The sequence below is a fragment of the Seriola aureovittata genome, chromosome 8 (assembly GCF_021018895.1).
Source record: "Seriola aureovittata isolate HTS-2021-v1 ecotype China chromosome 8, ASM2101889v1, whole genome shotgun sequence".
NCBI classification, from domain to species: domain Eukaryota; kingdom Metazoa; phylum Chordata; class Actinopteri; order Carangiformes; family Carangidae; genus Seriola; species Seriola aureovittata.
This window is the reverse complement of record NC_079371.1, coordinates 18,566,556-18,590,823: the sequence shown is the minus strand read 5'-3', so window position 1 is coordinate 18,590,823 and position 24,268 is coordinate 18,566,556. Positions and strand designations below refer to the sequence as shown.

The window sequence follows — 24,268 nt, the reverse complement described above, 5'->3', positions numbered from 1 at the left end:
GGAAAAGCTGCAAGGCAGAGTTTATCAAGGACACAGAGCGGTTCTTATGATTCAACATGCCTGAGTGCAAAAATGTTTAGGCTTTTGCATTGTTTGCCATTTGAACTGAAAGCACAGGAGCCACTGGCTGATTAGTCAGGTTGCTGAGTGTGTGAAACAGTATGTTGGCACCACTCACCCTAAAAAACTCTTTTGTGGAGCCTGAGTCCAGAGTGCCATATGCTATCTCTGTCTGCTTGGCCAGGTCTTCGGCGCTTTCTATAGGAGAGACCATCCTCTCCACTGTCAAGAAGGCAGCCAGGTTGGCTGTGTAGGAGGAGATGATGATGAGGGTGAAGAACCACCACACACCGCCGACGATACGGCCCGACAGAGACCTGCCAGAGAGACGTTGATGACAGGGAAAACGCAGAATGTAATTACACCGTGATATGTGGCGCCTATCAAACCGCTAAGATCTACCAGTTTCGTTTACCTAATTGCATCAGTCATCAGAATTTCCTTGTAAATCGTTAAAACAACCTGATACTGTGTCAGCACTCTCAAACAGCTCATTTCCGAGGAAAATAGCAGCAGTTGTTTAAAATGTACTCTAACCCAAGTCTGTAATTGGCTGTGAAACAATCAGGGTCAAAGATCATTTCATAGCCTGGAGATAGTATTGATGAAACCATTTTGTTGATGATAATTTCAGCATTGAAACTGACAAACTCAATTACACATACAATATAATAGCTGCACTAAATGTGAAATGATTATAGCTTCAAATAACGAACACCTAAAGGAAGAGGATAATTAATGTTGCTTGAGTGATTGAGTGAATCTGTGTACTTTTAACTTCATCTCATCAAATCTCTTTCTATTCATTCAGTATTAACTTCTTTCTCTGTTCTGCTCTGCTGTCCAATCCTGGTTTCTATTGGAGCTGACCCACCTGGGGGAGATGTCACAGCCCTGCTGCATGAAGGCGCCCAGTGAGAACCAGAGGGAATTGAAGATGCCAAAGTCATTGGGAGGATCGGGGGGAGTCTGGGGGTCTTTGGTCTCGTCCTGTTCCTCGAGGTTCCACTCGTAAGGACTGAACCGACTGACCAGGAACAGGACCACGCTCACCCCAATATAGGCAAACACTATACACATCCAGATCTCATAGGCCAGCGGGTCCAGGAAGGAGAAAACGCCGGGCTTGGACTTTTGGGGCTTCTTTATCATAATGGAGATGCCCAAGCTCATAAATGGCTTGGAAAAGTCTATCACCTCCTCTCGAACCAGAGTAATGGTGAGAGGTGCAACAGCTATATCTGCTCTCTGGAAACAGGGACATGCACAGTGAGCATTAGTTACGACCTGCATTAAGAAAAAGTCATTTTAAATGTATGTGTGAATAACTGGAGCTGGAGAGGGAGCTTAAAACAATGTTATCATCACACATTTTACATATGATCATAAGAAATAAGCCTCTGACTATGACGCTTGAGGGCAGCCTGAAAAGAAAAACACACACGCAGGAAAAAAGCAGAGTAGCATTTGCACAGTGTTATGACCTGGGATGGCAGCTAATACATCTGAGATTCACACAGTAAAATTAATCGGATTTTCCAGTGGAACGTGGCCACATTGGGAGGTAAGGAGGAGGAGAAAGCTCACGAGGGCACTGTGAGACTTTGAGAGAGACAGCTTGGAAAAAATCCACAGAGGCAGATGGGAGTTTGAGTCATGTTTGACCAAATGCTTCCTTAATCAGGACCAAAGGAGACACAGTGGAGGAAAAAAAAAAACTTTTCAGTTGTCCAAGTTTACATTAAAAAGTGCAAAGTAAGGAGTTGTCTGACTCAGCCATTCAATAAATGCCTTGTAACTTAAAGCTGGGGTAGGAACCAATTTTTTGGCATCAATGGGCAAAAGTTTCATAATCACCTTTCAGCATATTGTAACTGAAGCGGTCTGAGAGCAAACAAGACAAGACGTTTGCACCTCCCCTTGGCTCCGTTTTCAGATTTCAGAAAACCTAGGCCTTGACAGGAGACTTTGGCCAATCACAGGTCTTTTCAGTGTCAATGTGTCAGTATGTGTGAAGCGTTTCAGAGACGGAGAGAACTTGTTGTTCTTCACCTGGACAGGTAACAGGCTTCTAACTTCACTTTCCTGTAATATCTAAATGTGTTGCAGTAGTTGTTGGTTGTGTCGGTAGATTTTTTTTTTTAGATTTTTAAAGCAGGTGATAAGTGGCCATGTTGAATGTTGCTAATAGCTTAGCCCTCTGTTAACAGCTGTGGCTCGGTTGCTTGTGTTTCATGCACGTATGAAGTGTGTGCATATGCTCGTCAGGGGAGAGCTGCAAGAGGGCGGTTGTATTTCAAAACTTTTTTTTCCTTTCTTTTCTAGATTTCTGCCTACCCCAGCTTTAAACTTCAGAAGAAAAAAAAACAAACAAGCAAGCCCTGGCTGTGTGAACTTCATCACATGCCATTCAGTAGGCTGGATTTCCCAAACACAGCTTATTCTGGCATTAGCGTTCGTTTTAATTTTTTTTTCTCAAGCTGTTTCTCTTTATCTCCCTCCTTTGCTCTGCTGCTTCAATCACATTATGTTATCAAAACACATCCATGGAGGTGGTGCTGCCTTTTAAGAAATCACAATGGGTTTCTTTGTAAAAGCAGAAGAAAATAATTAATCACATTAGACAGTGTTACTGCAGCCAGTGTGTTGATGTGATTAATTAAATAACTGCTCCTCTTCAAAGGAGCCACTCTGTAAAGGACAGTTCTTTGGATTGTGCTGCATTGTCGTTTTTTATGTCGAAAATCCAGAAAACACCGGATTGAAGCAGCACGAGGCAGAAAATGCTTCTTACAAGGTCAAACTAGGAGCAACACAAATAGACCCAATAAACACGACTGTTTTCTTTGCGCTGTCAACAAAACATTGTGAAGGGCTATAACCATTTAATCCTCGTGCAGGCGTAAGCAGCGCTCAATCAATGGTGAGGGAAACAAAGCAATAAAGAGCGGCCTCGGGCCTAACCTTTAAAAGACAACTAAAATCAAATTAATTTACTGATCAAAAGGTCAAAATGTACAAAACTATTAGTCCCGGCCCACCTGCTGTAAAATTACAGGCCTGGAAAGACTTGACAGCGACATGATTGGGGTATTTTTTTCATCTTCCATCTGCAGGGAGTGGACTTTTCCCATTTGAAAGATAATTTGGTGGCGATAGCACATCAAACCAGGCAATCTCTCAGGCTGATAGTTGGGAAATTGAACAGATGAGGAAGCCTTACCCTCATGCATTTTGTATTTGGCCCCTGTTCAACTATTGTGGCCTCAGAGAAAGGCGAGAAAGGAGTTGAGGGGAGGGCGGCGTGGGGGGTGGGGGCGGGGTTAATTTTGGAATGCTTGAGGTGTTGCGAGAGCCCGAGAGCTCTGTCAGATGTAAAACATGGCATGACCCTCCACTAATGTGAGAGGTTCAACCTTTATGGAGCACAACACATATGGATCTTGTTGTTGCAAACCGCAAACCACCATTTAGCTGTTGATTCTAAAGCAGATTTTCTCAGCTGTGAATTTACAATGTGGCATATTCATCATACACATCAAACATTGAACATAATTACACAATCACTTCAAAGGCATACAATCTTTCATTCATCAAAGTGATTACAGTGTGTTTGCCATATGGACTCATTGTTTTCATGTACCTACCTCTGTTTCGACTGTAAGAGAGAGAGAGAGAGAGAGAGAGAGAGAGAGAGAGAGAGAGAGAGAGACAGCTTTCTAGGCTAAGCAAGGAGGATTAATTGCAATGAACAGCACTGAGAAATGATTTCATTTTCTCCGTCTCAAGATGATCATCAACTCCCCAATGCTTGAGGCTGCATTTGACAAATTCACTCACAGCTGTGCTTCCTGAGACAGCATTAGACTTTGAACTGTGGGCAAGAGCTGATGAGTTCACAATGGGTTGGTGATAACCTTAAGACAGAAAAATGAGATCTCCTCTCATGTTGAAGTTCCTTGCAAACTGTCATGTAATCAGCGAAATCAAGGCTCCCAGTACTCACCCCATAGACCAGTTCACCCACCATCCCGTTCCACGTCTTGGTCTCGGGGTCTCGGGCTCCGTACTTCCCATCCATTACTATAGACAGTTTGTACTTAATTCCAACATGTTTGGCAATCTCAGATGCTAAATCGACGCAGTAGCCTTCATATCTGTCATTCCCCTCCAGATGCATATAATTTTTCTTGTACATCACATAAGGAGCTTCCTGTTGATTCAAACACACGCTGGTTTATTCACTCCCATGCCCTAGCACACATTCAGTTATACAGAAATATGCATACATGCACTCATATGTGCCCGTGCACGCGCACACGCACGCACGCACACACACACACACGCGCTCATCCACACCCACACACACACAAAAAGATTCAACATATTATAAGCTGCTATAACCACACCCATGCAGTCATGCGTACAAAGATGATGCCCTGCGAATGCACAAATATGCACTGATAACAGCAGCATGATCACATGGTCACCCTGCTTTCATCAAGCCGTGGCAGCCAGCAGACACCAAGCCCAATGCACCCAACCCATTTTTAGCCCAAGGGTGCAACTCTGTGGCATAATAAAGGAAGGTTAGAGGAGGGGAGAACAAAGTTTTTCATTTGTGTAGGAGAAAACAGAAGGCCAGAATGAGTTTTAGTAGGGCTGGGAGTCATTGACAGGCAAGGTGTGGGTCAGCTCAGAGGTGGGTGGGGATGGGAATGGGAATGGGTTTCATAAGTAAATGCCAGTGACAGGAGAGGGATCAGAGAGTGCCCATAGTATCTCAACATATTCAAGCACATTGCACCAATGCGCAGTTAAAGGCTGTTTCATTCCAAAAAAATAAAAAATAAATAAAATAAAATGATATAAAATAAATAAATAAATTAAAAACGAGCCGTTATTTGCTATCCAGAAAAATGCAAAAAAATACTCCATAAATAAAATAATTACATCAGGAGATCAGGAGCGTGCTAGTTTTCCTCTCCTTTTCAAAACGCTGGTGCAGCTCGTCTTTTCTCTTACTGAGCACATCATCATTATCAAACAATAGAACTGCTCAGGAGAGCAGGCATCGTCATTACAGCCACACACAATTAGAGTGCAAGTAGGAGAGCAATGGTTTGTTTGTTCTGTGCTGAACGTATCCCCTCACCTCGGATTCCACTGAGTGTTTCCCCTCCAGTTAACACGTGTTTACCTCCTGACTGTATTTCTCATCCAGAGATGTTAAATGTTTCCGCTTGCTATTGAGTGACACTCCCTTACGCCTTGGAATACAAATGAAATCTAACAGTGGATAAACACCAAAGATCCTTATCGTTTTCCAAACATTTTTCTTTATCATTTTAGCATGTTTGCTTCCGGAGAATCTGGATCTGCATCAGTTAATTATACAGTCAGTAAATACATTTTCAAAAAAAAACGTTTAGTTGAGTACATACAGTTAAAAGTAAATAAATCTATAAGATTTGTATGTTTAGCATATTTTGGTCTGGTCTTGTCTATAGCGCTGAATGGAAGTTATACTTCAACACAGAACACATGGAGGGGCAATACAAAATAGATTGAAGAGGTGATAACAAGGGAAAATACCGCACCTTCTTATTCCTACTCCAATACTGTTTATTTTGCTTTGCCCAGCTTGAAAAACCATTGCAGTATCGTCCTCTAGTCATTCTTCGGCCAGTCTATCCCAAGTGTCATTGAACATTTACTTGATGAGGACAGACAGGTCTACTTACGTATGCGTTTGTATGCGTTTTATAATTGATGGAGTCAACCATTATCATATATACCATTATTGTGATGTCACTGCTACGACAGGCCACTGAAGTATGGAAAATCAAAATGCTTTGACACCCACACGGATACAGTTGAAACACTCCCCCGTTTCGGATCGACTGTTTCAACATGTAGTGAGTGGATGGAAAGCAACGCAAAAAAGATGTGGTTCTACCCGCCCAGGACAGAATGTATCACTCATTGGAATCAACACCATGACCTTGAGTGGCAGAATACGTGAAACATTTAAAACTGCATGGAAAGTGTACCATAATAGTAGTGACCACAATCGTTCGGTTTTCCACTGAGGAGTCGTTGGAGACCTGCGGGTCCATAATATTTACAAATCGCGTGTACTCGTTCCAGTACCCAATCTGCAAAGAGAAAACAGTGGTTAGTGGTGCATTCCAACCTGCTGACAACACTGATGTCAGTGAACATACAGCAGGCACACTTCAATGCATTGCAGGGAACTGCCATGATGCAGGGGCTCATTAAAGCAACACTGCATTTCCCAGAGGCCTGCTGCTTCTGCGCTAAAGTTCGAGCAGCCAGTGAGCAGAATACTAAAACAGCAATCCGCTCATGGAATAAAGAAAGAGTTTATACTATATTATTCTGCATTCAACAGGCAGTAAGGGCCATGATCAAAGATACTATGAGAATATGCTACGGGGTTTTTATGATCGCCAGTTCAAGTAGCCAAACATGCAGGAACAGAGCTGCGTGAGCATTAGGAAGACAACTTCAATCCCTCCTACCTTCAGCTTCTCAGGTTTTATGGTAAATAATTGATATTCAGGCCTATGAACTGCATACATGTTTAATAATTTAGCATAATATTCCAGTGGCTCTTACAGTTTCTTCTACACAGTCTTGCCATTGCAGTTACTCTGTATTCTGCTGTACAGATGCTTAAGTCAAACCAATGTCAAGTGTTTGTTTGCCCATCTGAAATAATGGCTGCTCTGGCTCACGATGAAACGTGTTGCATATGTTGCTGCCAATAGTCTAACTGTTGCTGGCTAGGATTTTCCCCTTCACATCTGGTCCACATTTCTTTTTTCTTTTTTTTTTTTTTTTGCCTCAGATCTTTAAAATGTTTGGGCCAGACAGGTGTACAACAGTGCAGAGTTTTTAAACACCAAATGGAGGCGCTAGAAAGCAGCAAACTTTTCAAACTTGACTTCCAAACTGTGGTTACAGTTGCGGTTGTAGTTTGCTGCACTTGCCAGACAGGAGAAAGCCCCAAATGTTTATTCCCAGCTCTTGTTCGACAGTGATATTTGAGAAACGGTTCTCGGGGGATGAGACTGTGGGGAGCTGTGTCATGGAGTGCCGATCCAGAGGCAAAGTCCTGATCTCACCCTGAGCAGCTGGGACAGATATCTGCCCATACATCACTGGTGACAGTCACAGCTAAGACCCTTCATCCTTTAACTGTCACCGGGGTGACTGGGGGCTCCAGGTCCTGACAAACTGCTGCCCGGCTTGTCTCATCTTCCCTCTCTCCCTCACTCTCTCCCCCTGACCTCCTTTCTCCCACTCGCTCCATCCCTCGCACCGCTCTCTCCTCCTCTGTCTGACTGTGCGGGGATGGCTGTAAGGGCTGTGTGATGCTAATTGAAGTGTGGGAGGCATGCGGCATAATCACATGTCATATCAGACTGAGCCCACACTTATCCAGCTAACGAGAAATTCACAGCTGTCTCTTGGAACCCGGTGAGGTTATGAAATAAAACCAGAGGTCATCATATGGTACCGCTTATAATGTGAATGTACCGCTGGGAATTACCGTTTTGAAGAGGAGCCAGAGGAATTCTTGGATCCCCTTTGCAGTAATTGGTTATTTGAATGGTAATTACTGTCAGGAGAGGACCAAAAATCATTTCTGCACTATCCCACGGCACAGAAATAGTCTTATATCATTCTTTTGATAGGACAGTTTTAGCTATCAGATCGGAGGCTGTGTGTGATTTGTGGGGCTTGTAATGCTTGGCATAGCTCATCAGTGCTGCTACCTAACAGAGGCAGGGAAAGGCAATCAGCATTACTCTGCACTGTCCTCTCAGCCCTGCTGGTCCCACATGACTGAAGAAGCCCTCAGTGCTTTAATAAATGGAGGAAGAGGCTTGTCTGAAAATCTTTCCTACTGTCACACAGTCACACATTTTCCTCAAAATGGTTGAAACTGATCGCACGGCATGGTTTTTTGGCACGCCTAAACATGTGGCTTACATTCAAGGAGTTTTGTTCTCGAGCGCAGATGATCAATAAATCATTTAATATTACAAGTTGGCCAAATTCCATGGTTTTGACAAGTAATGAACCAAACTTTGATCTGTGCCAGCTGTTAGCTGTGTTTTGATAAAGACCGGAATTTTTGGTTTGTTTTTTTTTGTTTTTTGTTTTTTTAATCCTGTCTTGATTTGACAGTTGATGGATGAGAGCTGATAGAGGTCACCGCTCCGTCTTACCTTCCTCGGCCCACCTGTTTTCATCTCATAAACATCTATAGTGTAGTTGGTCCTGCGGCCGTAGTTGTCAAACTGGATGTTCCCGGTCATACCCTGCACTTGGACCTGCCATGAGGGACAGACAGACACAGGGGGATGTGTAATAGCCATCACTTTGCATATATAGCTGGTATTAAGGTGCTCGTGTCCATGGAGCAACTGGAGTGTGCACAGCCTGTTAATCAAATGATGAACTGGATACGCTTTAATAAAAGATGTAGTTTTATGGTAATGAGGGCCAGGATTTGAGTGAGCTCTGTGCAGAGATATCTGGAGGCAGAGGGAGGAGAACAGCTCTGCGCTCTCTTCCCTTCTCTCTGTCACTTTCCATCTTTATCACAGTCTCAGTCCCTATCTCTGCCTTACTTCTTCTAGCCTTTTCTTTAGTTATCTGCTTGCCACTCTCTCTCTCTCCCTCTCTTTTTTCCCCTTCTCCCTCCCTACCGTTTTGAGAGCTCTCTCGATGTCGATGCCTTGGCTCCAAGGAACAGCAGGATTGGCTAGACAGTCTCCAGCGCTGCCCCGGCGAGACACATCCACACGTTGGCGCCGCAGGTACCTGAAGGCCTCTGCTATCACCAGGATGGCATCGTGGGTCAGAGCTGAAGTGTACTGTACAAAACCAAAAAAAAAAAACCAAACAAACAAAAAAACAGCAGAACACAGGAAAACATGGTGGGAGGCAGAAGATAAGATTACTATTTCTGTGGTGAAGCCTTTACAGGTAAATATATAACTTTATACTGTCCAGTGACTACGTAATGCTCTGTAAGACTAAACATAAGTAGTTTAAACCACTATGGATGGAGCGTTTATATGAATACAACATCTTTTCAAATGAATCTGTTCACAGCAGTGTTTGTTTGCAGTAAAGACAACCGCAGAGAAAATTGGGGCAGCCTATTATGTCGCTTTTAGCCCGTGCATCTCAGTGCCACCAGGTCAGATCAGTGTGGGTGGGTTGGGTGCAAACTCTCATTCCCGGCTTATGATAAAAATAGTTTGATCAGACAGATCTGATAAGAAAAGCCAGGATGAGTCTGATGGATCATGGACCGCTTTCAAAACTTTTAGTGCGGAGTTGGAGAGAGACAAGAGCATTAATGTGTGATTTTATCTCCCACGCACTTCCCCTCCAACTTCACATGACCTTTTCACCACTGTGGGTTGAGCCACTTGTTTGTTGACCACTGCACCATGACAAAATCTAATTAAATGCCATTCAAAATCAATTTCTTTCTTGATCATTGTTTAATTAGATGTAAATTGAAGCCGCGATATAACCTTGCCTTGCACCGCCTATCAATATATCGATCGCTGGGAGGGATGCAAAGCAAAGAGGAGGAAGCGAGGGGCGGGAGGAAGACAGAATGACAAAGGCAAACAGAGGATGAGAGGTGGAGAGGAACCGATAGAGAGCACTTCAGATGGGATGATCGTTGTATTCTGCATGCGCAATGAAAGGCCTTGTAAGGGAAGTACCTTCAGAGGAGTGTTTCGGGCTTCTGGGAATTCTCTTTCATCTAGCCGCTCCCAGCGCTGCATAAACTGCTGCACAATCGGGTTCTCAGGGTTGACTATCTGAAACCCTGAAATGTTGGCTCCACCGGCGAAGACTTTGTCCAGGCTCACATTAGAGAATCCCTGAGAGGAGAGCAAGAGAAGGGAGGAAGGAAAAGAGTCATGCACCTTGTTTTTCTTTGAGGGTTTTTTTTCCTTTTTTCTTTTTTTTCTTTTTTTAATATAGCCTATGGCAGAGGCACCACAAAATATTAGCAGCTATTCTGGCAGTGTGCTAGGTGCATTTTATTATGAACTCTGTGCTGTATGAGAAAGCGACATGTGTTTGCCATTAGACTGAGGCAAATGTTTCCCTTCACGCTTTGTGGTGCAACCTGAATTCATTTACAGATAAACAACCTGCAAGTAGATACGTTACAGTTTGTTTCAGATCATGTAGAAGACAAAATATTTCACTTGAACCAGCTAACCTACTTTCATTCAGAAAGCTTTGCCATGGCGAAAAAAACAAAAAAACAAACAAACAAAAAAAAACATTTTCAAATGCATTTCAAAACCTCTGCTACTCCAGCTGCTTTTAAATTTCCTTCTTCACCTCAGAGCCATGACATGAAGTTTCTTTTTATGGTCAAATTGCTTTTTTTTAAGTTTAGGATTGTGTCATGGCGTGCTAGGACATGTGTCTGGCTGCTGCATAATCACATCTTCTAACGTCAGGGAAACACCAGCAGGGGATCTGCGAGTGGGAGCAGGGCAGGCCTCCACTTTAAAACTTTCATCCTAGTATCAAGGCAAAATGAACATTTCCTACCCCAGAGTGGGGGTGGAAAGATGGCTGCCCTCCAAAGATAGTTTAAAAGGTTAAATGCTGGGAGATGATCTTATACTTAAGTATATTCATTTAAGCAAATGTTGTCCGACTGCCAGATTGTAATTGATAAGGGCATGAGCAACAAATATAATAAGCCATGTATATATATATATATACAGAGAAAAAACAAAACATACTGTATATTGTCTTTTTTTATTTTCATACAAAAGCCTATAATTCACTTATTGTGCATGCACATTTGTGCCCATGGCTGAGACTAAGCCCTATCACATGCAGCAAAAAGCAGGTTCCACTCCCTCCCCGGGGAGCGGCTCGGTTATTACTCACAAGATTGGCCAGAATGTAGTGGTAACCACGGCTGTTCTTCCCCAGGGTCACAACCTATGGGAGAAAAACATCAATACAGTAAACCACCCATGAGATGAGAGCCAAGAGCCATGGCTCGTATAAGTGGCTACAACAATCTCAGTAAACGCGAGCACGCAGGATGCCACTGAAGTTGAAACAAAGCAACGTCACCCATGGAGTGACGAGAGAAAGAGAGAGAGAGAGAGAGAGAGAGAGAGAGTAGTTAGCGGAGGCGTTTGTTAAGGAGGAGCTGATAATAAGAGAGAAACAGGAAGAATGAGGAACATCCTTGGATATTCTCATCACTTTGAAGTCACTCACGGTGCAGGGATGCGAGTCCTTAGCAACTGCTGGACAGAAGGTAGAATAGGGAAAAATATTTCAAAGGAATTTACAGTGAGACAGTACGATGTAGATCTTGCTCTACTTTGAAAATATCACACCTTTGGAGCATAACAGCATGTTTCAACCCACGCAGCCTGTCTGAAAATAGTAAGTGGTGTTCTAAGCCATTCCATCACTGTGGTACTAACCATATGTTGCCTTTTATTCTCAAGTTTATTCTTCCTTTTGTTCAGGGCCTACAGATAAATTTAATCATGAAACTCTAAATTGTCCTGCCTTTTTTTTTTTCTTTTTCTTTTTTTTCTTTTGGGCATTACATGCTGGACATGGTTTTGGACTGGGCCTCATGAGGTCTGTTATTTATGAGTTTTTGGAGTCTGTTGCGGATGGACTTCTGAGTGGCTGCCATGCAGAAACCTGTCAACCATGTCTCAGTTTTCATCAGTGTACTACAAACACAGCGACACAAGTTTACAGCAAAATCAGCATGTTTGCACATGTTCTGGCTCCGTCACAAAAACAAACTGTCAGTTCATCATCTGTTTGTGTGTGCATGTTAGGCCGGGGACGTTGGATATTTGTTACTGTGGATCGTTTACAACATTCCCGCTGAGTAGGAGAGAGTGATGAAAAGCAAACTTGTATCTTCACATCTCAGGCAGCAAAAAGAAAAAAAAAAAAAAAAAGGAAAAAAAAAGTTTTCAGTTTCACCCATTTCGTCTAAAATGACAGCATTTCACTTAGCTATTCTGAACTTTAACTGACCCGAGTAGACTCCTATACAGTAGCAGAAAACAATAAAACAATCATCCTTGCTTGGACTGACTACCCGTCCAAATTAAATAAACCGCTTGTATCCTTGTTTTGTGGACACCTGAAGGTTGTCCACGAAGGGGAGAGAAGTTGGTGGTGTTTTTCAAAAAGAGCACTCAAGGGAGCACAAAGCCTTTCACTCATGCTATCAAGCTGCTTGGGTGGGTCAGCCTCCTCCTACAGCTTCCCCATCATTAAAGGTTTAAACTTCCAGCACTGCATGATGTCAGACAGAGGGGAACAAACCAAGAAAGTGAAATAGAAACAAAAGGAAAATGAGCTGATTATAATGCAGAAATAGCAGGAGTTGGCTTTTTAGAATCCATCAATCTGCGTGTAATGAGCAAGTGACAGAAAGCCCCATGAAAAGAAATCTCTGCAACATTTCTACTGCATTGATAAGAGAGCTGGACTGATCACGGCTGCTTCCTCTGTAATTGTTCACAGGTCTGACTTTCAGACGTTTAGCCCTGCTGCGTTTTCTTGGACAAACCCCACAGCTACACACTCCCTCACCGTGCGCTAACCTTGACTCTGGCTGTAAGCCCTCCTCCTCACACCTGCGCTGGAACTAGGCAGAGAAAGGTCTTACCCCCCACCTGCAGCCCGCAGCTCACAGCCAGCCTGGCAACCGCTACAAGCAGCAACCTTGGGATGGAGCACAGCAAGACACTGATGACACATCACATACACAGAACCTCCGGCCAGACCACACCAACCTCTCCCCTCAACCCCTTTAATTAGGCAGACGGCAAGATCCGACTCCAGTTGAGACTGACAGATTTTATTATTACTAGTTGTGATGCACCGCTGACTGGCCTGTCCTTAAAACCCTCAGACACAGCAGATGGTGATAACTATCCCTTAATAGCGTTGATAAGACATGATTGTCTTGTATTTCCTTTTAAATCCAATATTATTTGTGCACTACAACAGATTAGACACAGGAAAATAAATTCAAGCTTAATTGTGGATAAGCAGCTGGTAAAAGCGCTGTTAAGTTACAGACCTTTAGTTCTGGGAAATACACTAATTTGCTTTCTTTACAAGATTAAAATACTGTAAGAACATCGATGCTAAACACAGCTGTAGTTGGGACGTGATTAGCTTAGCATTGCATAATGACTGGAAATGGGGAAACAGCTAGTTTGGTTCTGTTCATAGTCCAAAAATACACCGACCTACAAACACATGAAGCTCACTGATTAACACATGGTGTCTTCTTTATTTACACACAAAGAGAAATATCAACATTAAGGCTCGATGTTTCCCTCCAGTAAGATGAAAAGATAGCTGCCCTGAAATATTATTCATTTGTGTAGGACATTCATTTATACTTAAATATGAATATATTAATTTAAGCAACTACGCAATGTAGTCTCACTGCCAGATACTACACTACTGATACAGACACTACTGCACTTGTACACTTGCACATACATTATATATACACATGTGGTCAGCTGCATCCTGTTTGCTTTCATTATCCTTGAGATGTGTGCAGAACTTGACTGGAGTCGTTCTGTGGTAAATAAAATTAATTGGACCTATTTCAAAGAGGCACACACGTGTGTATATAACGCCGCTCAATTCACACCGTGACGCAGGAGAAAAACCAAGTCATGAATTGCAAGGAGCTCTGTGAACCTTCACAATAAAACTGTGGTGAGACACAGATCAGAGCAAGGGTATAAAACGATTTCTAAAGCTTTGACTGTCCCAGCAGCACAGTGGCCTCAATAATTGTGAAATGGAAAAAGTTTGGAAACATCAGGACTCTTCACTCTAACAGAGCTTCAGAAGTCCTCTGCAGAGATGGGAGAACCTGCCAGAAGGACAAACATCTCAGCAGCACTCCATCTATCAGGCCCTTGTTGTAGAGTGGCTGGACAGAATCCGCTTCTAGTAAAAAGGCATAAGACAGCCAGTTCGGTGTTTGCCAAATGGTATTTAGAGGACTCAGAGCACAAGGAAAGAGATTATCTGATCTGATGAGACACAAATCACAACAGATGCAAAACTCCAAACATGATGTCTGACGAACATCAGGCACTGTTCATCACCTGGCAAATACCGTCTCTATGGTGAAGCCTGGTGGTGGCAGCATCACGCTGTGGGGCTGTTTCTCGGCAGCAGGGACAGGGAGAGCGGTCAGAGCTGAGGGAACGGTGAATTCAGCCAAATACAGAGAGGTCCTTGAAGAAAACCTGCTCCATTGTGCATGCAACCTGAGACAGGGGTGGTTAACCTTCCAGCATGACAATGACCCAAAGTATACAGCCAAGACAACACTGGAGTGGTTTTGGGACAAGTCTCTGATTCTCCTTCAGTAGCCCAACCAAAGCCCAGACTTATACCCCATAAAGCATTTGTGGAGAGACATGAGAGGGTAATTCACAGACGCTTCCCATCCAATCTGAAGGAGCTTGAGAGGATCTGCCTGGAAGAATGGGATAAACTGCTAAAATCCAGGTGTGTAGAGCTTGTAGAGACTTACCCAAGAAGACTCGAGTCTGTAATTGCTGGCAAAGGGGCTTCTACAAAGCACTGAGTAAAGGGTCTGAATACTTTTGTTAATGATAGATATCGGTGTCTGACTTTTAATAAATTTGTAACATTTTTTTGTCATTATGGATTATTGGTTGTAGATTTATAGGCTAAAATGGCAATTTTATCCATTTATAATTATCTACAACACAATAAAGTGTGCAAAAAGTGAGCCACTGTACATACAAACACCAGCCCATCAACCAATTCTTACTTTTCCACAGTGACACCCAAAAGAAGAAATGTGTTAAGTGTGTCTACACCTTCAATAATGTGATTCCTCTTTTTCATACAGTGTGCCCTCCTGCAAATCGATCCACTAGCTGGCTCCACCGCCTTTTGTTCTGCTGCTGAAGGAGAGCCTGTGTTTTGCAGACTGGGGTTTTCTTTAACGCCTGATGGGGACAGACAACCGGGATGACCTTGACTTCACCCTCATCCAGACTCGCCTCGCTTCGCCCTCACCAGACAGAGAGCCTTAAATGTAAAACTACAGCTACACATTTCCAATAAACGCCAGACCATTTTCCTCCGAGTCTGACCTTTTTACTGTGGAGTTTGCCACAGCACAGGAAGAGGCAGACTGAAAATGATAGATTCCCCAGGGTTTGTAAATATAATTCACTGAGGCATATAAAAGAGCAAAAAATGATGCAATTATTTTTAGCATCTCCCTGAACTATGAAAACTTAAAAACACACAAACTTTTAACTAAACTGGTAAGGTGCAGTGTTGACATTAGGGCTGCATGTAACAGCTATTCTCATTACTGAATAATGAGTTGACTGTATTTGTGATTAACTGATTAATAGTTAAATTTATAAAATATCAAAAAATGCATTTCATAATTTTCCAGTGTCTGACTGTTTTGCTTCTATTTCTATCACATCTCTTCTTCTACTGAAGTTAGCATGCTAACCTGCTAGCCCCAGACGGTCTCATCACTTTGTAGTGAATCACTGTAACGACCTGTCCGTCCTGAGGAAGCAGCGCTGCTCAGAGGGCGTACTATAACCTCTTGTCTTGTAAATACAACAATGGCTGAAGCTGTGGGCAACACTGGTTGCTGTTAATGCTAACGTTAGCTATGTAGCAGTAGCAAAACTTACAAATAGCTCCTTTAAAAATGGGCTGTATGAAGCAATGGGGCACTCTGGCTTAAAACGTTTGAGCCAAACATATAAATCATTACTAATCAGAATATGAATAACAAGCTATATGAACCGCTACATATAATTTCATGATAACAAGTGTTATCACCAGTAGATCAGTAGCAGTGAAGTGCTGCACTTCACTCAGGATTGGACACAAGGGTGAATTTGACCTCTACAAGCTTTGATACAGGAGGACTTTCCTCTTCTGCGGTCTCCATTTCTGCTTCAAGGCTCTTGGTAGAAGTGCTCTTGGTGGAGCATGCTCTAATTAACAGCCAGCAGTGACTGTGGCTGAGATGATTTTCTTGGCAGCAGCCATATATGCCCCTGAAGATAGCACAAGTGTTGGCCTCCCCCCAACTGCAGAACATTTTAGACACACCTGACTCATATTCAGATGATTACATCTATCACTGCTCTGAGACACGAGAACAATTTGCGACTTGATACCTCGGGAGGAAGGTCTCTCTGACGCCGCAGCTGAGACGTTCCCATGTTTGTGCCAAAACTTTGAAATGCTAAGATGTCCTCCTCTGCTTTCAGTGAAAACAATCAGGGTCATTTTACGTTATTGATAATAGAAAAAAAAAAAAAAAGTTCCTCTGGTTTAAAGACCGACGTGCAAATCGTCACAGTCGCAGTACACAGGTCTCAACCTCTCATTCAGCCGTGAAGTCAGCAGGTCACATTCTCCTTAATGATAACACTTTAATCCCATTTAATTCTATAATCGCAGTTAGTAAATGGCCCTCAACAGCCCAGGTTGGTGCCAGGGATTTGAAAGCATTGGGCCCCCCCCCCCAGCTTTACATCGGGCAGGAACGGATCGGCTATATTTCTGTCAGCCTCTCCTCTCAGCAGACCAGGGACAATAAGCTGATGTTGAGATCAGGAGCACCTTTCATATCAGTAGAGACATAAGCTCACTATCTTTCCACGTTTTTTCGTCCGTCTTTTAGAACAAACTGAGAGACGTGCCAGGTAGTGTTCCCGGAAGACAGAGTGAGAGTAATCCAGAAGCTTTGAATGAGTGTTTTATGTGGAAAAAATTGGGTCGTGAATTTGGGAAATTTGGATCATTTAGATTTTATTTTACATCTGTGTCTGTGTTACAACAATATGTTACAATGTGTCTTCCTCTGGTTTACAGAATGCTATAAAGGCTGCTATCGCTCCCTTCTTTTCACCGTGTCATCCACAACATTCATTGAGGTCCTTCTTTTTTATTGCTGACATTTTTCTATCAGCTGCTCGCAATCTATCGTCCATTCTCTCCCTCTCCCAAGACTTCTTATCTTCCCCTTTCTTGAATTCGATATAACCCAAAGATTCAGATTCTCTTATACATCCAACTGCGGATTTTCTCAGAGTTCCCCATTCAGGAGCAGAAAGAGGGATATGGAGGATCTTCAATTCTCCATGGTGAGGCAATATGGCCACCCTTCATGCCTCTACAGACGGCAGAATGTTGTCCTAACAAATCCCCAGATGCATCTCTTATTTTTTTCCTCTCTTTCTGTGAATCCTTTTCACTTCTTATTGTCTTTTTTTTTTTTCTCCTGCATGAAAATGCAGCTTTGCGACTGGCAGAGCGCTCGCTGCCTGCCTTTCTTTGAACAGCTTGCGTGCCCTGGGCCTGTCCCAGACGTTGTTCTTTTTTCTTTTTCTTCTTCTTCTTTTTTATTTATTTATTTATTTTTTTTGCCTGCCTCTCTTTAACTAGTGATGAGCAGGTTGTTGCCTCTGAGCAGTCTCCAGCACAGGAATCCCGGGAGGGAAGACGGCCAGGAAGGCAGGAGCATAAAGGCAGATACGAGGCTATATGTGCAATCTCATGGATGGATCAGATTAGGCAGGAGCATATGCTATACGCAGTCTAACTAATGCACATATACTCTGAAAAAAAATCATCATTACGGCAAGTGGTATCAATACAAACATGATTAACTTATACTCAATCATAGTTCTTATTTAAACAGCCCTTCTTTAATGGCACAAACATTCCTCTCAGCATATACTATCATAAACCCAGATGGTTCAATGAAACACATTTGTTGGATATGATTCAGAGAGCAGAGCTGGCAGAGGCTCTCCCATTTTTGTCGTAAGGGAAGGATTGCCATTGGGTTAATTTATCTGCAGTGCAGTGTATTGATGGAAAAGTCCTATGGGCGATAAATCCTGAGTGGTTGTTACAGCATAAAATGATAATGGCCCGGGTGTAGCATTCTCCTCAGCATCCCAAAACAAATTTGTAGGGAGACTCACTCTTCTCTTATACGAGTAAACAAAACTGCGCCTGATGCAGCAGTATGCAAATACTTGCCTTCCCGTGTTTCTACATCATGTCAAGTGATAAATGAAGCTAATAAATGTGACATTCAGCTGAGTGTGCTTATGATTGAAAGAAGAGGCATATTCACTATTTTGTGTATGTGTTAAGAACCCTTCGTCTGTAAGGACTGAGACTGGGGCGAAAACAGTGAGTCCATTCCACTAACCATCGGTTAGTTGATCAACTGAAAATGAATCAGCAACCATTTTATTAATCATTTCATTTTCCAAGTGCTTGAAAAAAAAAAAAAAATAGTTTTTTCATAAACTAAATGATAAGTCAGTTAATTGAAAATATAATCACAGATTAATCAATCATTTAAAAGGTTAGGATAACTCCAGATCATTCAGTAAAAGTACTACATTTCACATTAAAATACTATATAGTAGTCATTAAGGAATACTTCAGATGTACAGTGGATAACTTGACTATTATTATTATGATTATTATTATTATTGATGCATAAACATTTAAGCAGCTTAATGCTGTAGCTGGTGGAAGTGGAACTAATTGTATTACCTGTTTAATATAGTTAGGGTTGTTTCACAGTTTATTTGTTTTGAAAGAAAAATGTTGATAAACAGAAAAGAGGTAAATATTTCTGAAAATGTTGGTGATAAAATAGTAAAACCTTCCCCTGTGAAATCCAGTGATATAAAAGTATAAAGTAGAATACAATGGAAATATTACAAATATCTAAATTGTACTTGAGCAAATAAACCACCACTGGATGTCCTTTCTGCCATTTAGGAGGTCATTGAAACATTCAAAAATTCTGTTCAGTGAACTTGTAGAGCAACAAAAGCCCAAATGACCAAAGCATTAGCAATGACCGGATCAAGAGTGGTGCTGTGCTTTTATTATTTTTTTTTGTGCAAAAATTGTACCAAATTGTGGAAGCTCAGCTTGCCTGTTCCAAGATAACTCTACACTCCATGAACTTCATTGCCTGGTATAAAGACATTCATTCTGCGGTGGGATTGTGCCGACTGAAATAATAAAACTAAGCTACTGATCTGATTCCCATTTCCCCCAGCAATCAGCTAGCTGGATCTGTCCTGCCTCATGATCCTCTCTCAACAGGCAGTGACCTTGACGGATTGAAGCGACATGTCGACATTGCGACACACAGACACACCGGCCCTGTTCAAACTCTCCCTCCTGTCCTCCAGAGATGAAACTCTATCTGTCTACAATCATTGGTTAATAGAACTACAACAGCAGGTAGAAGCAGCGGGTTTCCACATAGCTGCCACCGGGTGCCATTTTTAGCGTGATTGCCCTCGTGGGAGACAGTCCATCCCTGTTTCAATGTATAATGGTATAACCCAGTAGGGGGCAGCTGCAGAGTGAAGTCCAACAGCTTTCCTGAATGCCTCTGACTCATCCATATTGGCAGAGCTGACCCGATTATTTCAATTAACTCAAAAAAAAAAAAAAATCCCCATACTGAGGTTGTCATTAAAACAAGGGGAAAAACTGAGCACACTGCTGCTTTCAAGGTTGGCGTAAAAGCCCCCCCCCCCATCTGCAACTAAAACAAAGTTTAGACGGAAAAATGTATGATGGAGATGGGTAGAGGTGGAGGGGGGGAAAGAGCTCCCTCTGAAAGAAAACGAAATAATTCATTGATGGGAACAAAGACAGAAACAGGAGTACATCAAACAGATTAGTGCCCTGCATCCTTATTATTGTTTGCAAGGGGGGGGGGAGAGACACGCAATTAAAGCCACAACAGTGAATACGCCTCACATGTGATTTGTGATGAATATTCTAAGCTTTTCCTAAAAGCTGATGCATATTCTTAACACAAAAAGGAAATAGATTTCAGTGTAGCCTCCGAATTGTAAAAGGAAAGAAATTTGCAGCACAAGAATTAAATTAGACACAGCAAATTAATACTAAAAGCAATTCTGCTTTAAACTATGACTCTGGGATCAAATTAGATTCATAAAAAACAAGTGAAACTAACAGTCATTGAGGGGATATTGTGAGGCAGAGAGAAGCCAATATCTAAATGAATGTTAACGAGCAGAATCCAATTCGGGAGCTGATTGCCTTATAAGCAGGCAGCAGCAAACAGAGGGATGTAGTAGGGTGGTGCGGGGCAGGCGAACAGAGGAGACGCATGGCATAATAGCCACTCATCTATTCATGGTAATTGTGTTTCCCCTACTACAAGGACTGGTGGACCTTTCATTTCCTCCTCAGGCAGTGGACGTGATAGAGGAACGGAGGGGTTTGGGGTTGTTAAAAGAGGATTAAAAAGGCTGCATCATCAGTGGTCTCTCCAAATGGCTGCTCACGCTCAGACCTCTCAATCTCAGGCTCTTGGGCAGCTTCAACACACACGCTGATTTTCAAACAAGCCGGCCTCAAACTTAGCAACCAAACAACGGCAAACTGAGCTCCTCCAACAGGTGGGATTACCGCTATGCCTCACATTCGATTTAGCACACTGTTATGACCTGAGGACGTTACACAAAGTCAACTTGTTTTCAGGAAAAAAATATTTAGGTCTGAAATTACTTGTAAAACCCGTCATACACAACGAGCACTAGTGCAAAGGATACTAACATCTTTATTGACAATATCAACTATATTCTAACATACTGAGTCACTGAATGATTAAAGGGCCACTCCAGCAGTTAGTTTAGTATTGCACTTCCATACATGAGACAAATGCATGAACTGATTTCTTTTGGCCACTTGGGGGAAGAAATCTGACATTTTATCATTTTCAAAAGTGATATGCAAACAGAGGGATTTACTCACCGAGTAGCCATAGCATGGTGTAACGTTATCATTAATTTGCAGACGCGTTTCAGTGGACGCATATTGAGACGTCTTTAAAACGGGAATGGTCAGAATTGACGCAGCAGAAGCTGAGATATCTAGAGCTTTGGTTTCTTATTATGGATTAAGCTCTAGAGATGTGGATCCTTCCATTTCCATATTGCATTGCATATTCCATTCTTCACGTGCCCAGTTTTTGTCTCCCAGCCCAACTCAGGGTAAGTTGGTGATGTCATTAGATTCATTTTTCTTACATTTGTCAAAGCTCCTTCAGAGCCAAGGTGTACAAAATGTAAAAAAGAAAAGTATTCACCATGACTACTAGATGTCAAATCGGTGGAGAGCCCCTTTAATATTTGTTATTTTGTAAATTACATTTTCTTTGCAGTTATGTAAGTGAAGCAGAAAGTATCAAAAGGGCTAGACAGACCGTGTAGATGTTTGGTTATATAATCTACATTTCGTCTGGGTCTGTGGCTCACCTGTTCTAATATGGTGTTGATCCTGTCCACCTCGCAGTCAATCACATAGCGCTTCTCCTGCCTCCTGTCCATCTCCTCAATGATGCGCTTGAACTCTGCCGCGTCGGTTGTGCTGCTAACAGAGCGAGCGGTCACCTGCCAGTTGTTAGCTACCGCTGCCTCCATGATGGCCTGCAGTATAGAGAAACCTAAAGAGAGGGAGAGAGACACAGAGAGAGAGAGAGAGAGAGAGACCCCGAGGATTAGACACAAAAGAGACTGGCACACAGTAGTGCAAGAACTGAGTGGCTGCTAATTTATTCTAGGGAGGTTTTTGCTTGAATCCAAAGGTTAAAGGCCATCTCATTACAATCTAAAATAGCATTGTGAAGTCTGCAGGCCCACTAAAATATTGTCTAGAGTCTAGACTTTGTGTGCTAGTGTGTAACTGTGTGTGCATTTACATTTGCATATTGAAAAGGCAATATCATAATGAAGTTAAAGGACAGGAATTGTATCTCCATATTATTAAAAGATCAGTGGGTGATGTTATTGTGCTTGGCATCAATTAAATTATGGCATTTAGCTCAGCCACATGTTAACTTTGACGGTGCGGTGAAACACATTGCGCGCCGTGTCTCCTTGGAGGACGGTGCCAACTCATTTAAAGATAAAGACAATGAAACATTCATCCAGGCCAGTGGTAGAAAGAGATCATTATGCTACCAAGAATGGAGAATGAGCCCTTCTAATGATTAATTCACACGTGAAATATTTTCATTTAACAGAGCGCTCAGAAACACTATGGTCAAATCACATACCACAGAATGAATAATGTAGTCCTATTTCTGGAGGGATAGATTGCACGTAGCACAAGCTGATATAAAAATGGCTTAACTCTTCTCAAATGTACAATGGGCGAAAGAGAACATGAAGGTTATTAATGAAAATCAAGCACACTGCTGGTATCTCATTAAGCCATGGACAATACAATTGCAAACTGTATGTACAATAAGCTCCTTTTCCATATCTCTATTCATTTTTCATCATCCGTCGTGTGGTTAACCGATACAGAAAAGGGAAAAAAAAAAAAAAAAAAAAAATTCCAGCTGCAACAAATCCTGGCTGGCTGACATACTGATTTTATATGACGATTAAAATAGTTGCATGTGATTGAGTATTATGTAAATTGACTGACAGTCTGAACAGATGTGGGCAAATTAAACATATATATATATATATATATATATATATATATATATATATATATATATATATATATATATATTTGAATTTTTTTTTTTTTTTTTTTTTTTTTTTAACCATGAGCCATTTCTCTGTAGAGCCTTATCTCCATGAACCGGCTGCAAACAACCAACAAAGCCAGCACAGACAGCAAAGAAACAACAACAGCTGTAACAAGAAAACCACTTTGTGACTCTCTTCATTTCTCTGTTCTGGCATTTCCCTTCTTTTCCATTCCATCTGAATGGTCAAACAGTTTTTCCTTTTTTTTCTTTCTTTTTTTCTCTTGACTTGTAAATGCTCTGAGGCTGCTGCACCGTGTGTGTGCCTGCCCTCCCGGTGTGACGCCGCCACTGCAGCACGCAGCCACATTTCCAGTGGATGACCTTTGGGCGAGTTGCACAGCGAGCAGCAGAGACCGGCGCACAGCGTGTCATCTGTCCAGAGGAGCAATGGCTTACTGCCTAGAGACATCAACATGCCAGACCTCAAGGTTATCTGGCGACCTGGTTATCAGGTCACATCTCCAAGGAGTTCGGCTTATAGTTTATGAATGTAACTTGTAGCACAACACGGAGCTCAGATGATTTGTTGAGGGCATGTACAGGTAACACATGCAGTTCCTTTGTGGCTTCTGGTGTCGCGGAGCTGTTCAAAAGTAGCTGCACTTGTACTTCTGATGTAAAACACCATGGGGCAATAAGAATATGAAGGTAGTGTGGTCTAAAGGCATAAAACTGCCTATTGTAGTTGGACTTTTTACTTCAACAAAAGCCACAGTCTCCTCTGGAAAAAAAAAAATCTAAAAGTGAGGTGAAAACATTTGAAGCTTTTCTCAAGTGTCATTTTTTTTTTTTTTTTTAAATGAGCACCCTCTCCTGTGCACTATACCTTCTCACGTCTCCCCTACCTAAAGCAAGAGTTACAGGATGAAGGTCTGAATAACATGGATGCATTATTCATTTTCCTGAGGCATATGCTCAGAACCTCACAAACCACAAACCAGCTGGATAGCTGGCATGGCAGTCTTCCCGGCAATAAAAGCTTCTTACTTTGAGAGATGCCATGCAGATTAAGTGGGTCAAAATGGTCTCTGTTGGTTTGCAAAGGGTTGAGAGTACGGCTGATAAAGCTAGAAATGCCGATGAACCATTTAACACACGGTCATCACAGTAGGTGTACGACATGCCATGCATATGGGATAAAATTATAGGGTGGATATTTGTTTAAGGCCTGCAAGTATCTTTTTGTTTACTGCGGTGAAATAACTGATTCCTGTGCTGCTTGACAGACACAATAACATGTCTCAGAAGATTTTAAATAGCAAAACAAACGCTGACGGGGGAATGCTCCAGGGATTTGAGCTTCATACATGTAAGTATCTGTAGTGTTCTGTCAAAAAAAAAAAGAAAAAAAAGTGCATTTCTTATTTCCATTTCTGAGGTGCAAGAAAAACACGAATTAATCTAACTCTTATGTGAGAGAAGGAAACAATGTCCTATCAATCAGAT

At 42.1% G+C, this 24,268-nt stretch overlaps 1 protein-coding gene across 2 annotated transcripts in view; it reads right to left on the bottom strand.

Moving 5' to 3' along the window:
- The window catches only part of gria3b (glutamate receptor, ionotropic, AMPA 3b), an 81,144-nt gene that overhangs the window by 16,632 nt on the left and 40,244 nt on the right, over positions 1-24,268 (bottom strand). For both annotated transcript variants that reach the window (XM_056382712.1, XM_056382713.1), the window contains exons 4-12: positions 21,534-21,721; positions 11,041-11,094; positions 9,843-10,004; positions 8,805-8,972; positions 8,322-8,426; positions 6,114-6,218; positions 4,067-4,273; positions 935-1,308; positions 179-377 (exon numbers count right to left, since the gene is read on the bottom strand). In XM_056382712.1, the coding sequence (XP_056238687.1) occupies positions 179-377; positions 935-1,308; positions 4,067-4,273; positions 6,114-6,218; positions 8,322-8,426; positions 8,805-8,972; positions 9,843-10,004; positions 11,041-11,094; positions 21,534-21,721 (1,562 nt within the window). The remainder of the gene's footprint in view (positions 1-178; positions 378-934; positions 1,309-4,066; positions 4,274-6,113; positions 6,219-8,321; positions 8,427-8,804; positions 8,973-9,842; positions 10,005-11,040; positions 11,095-21,533; positions 21,722-24,268) is intronic.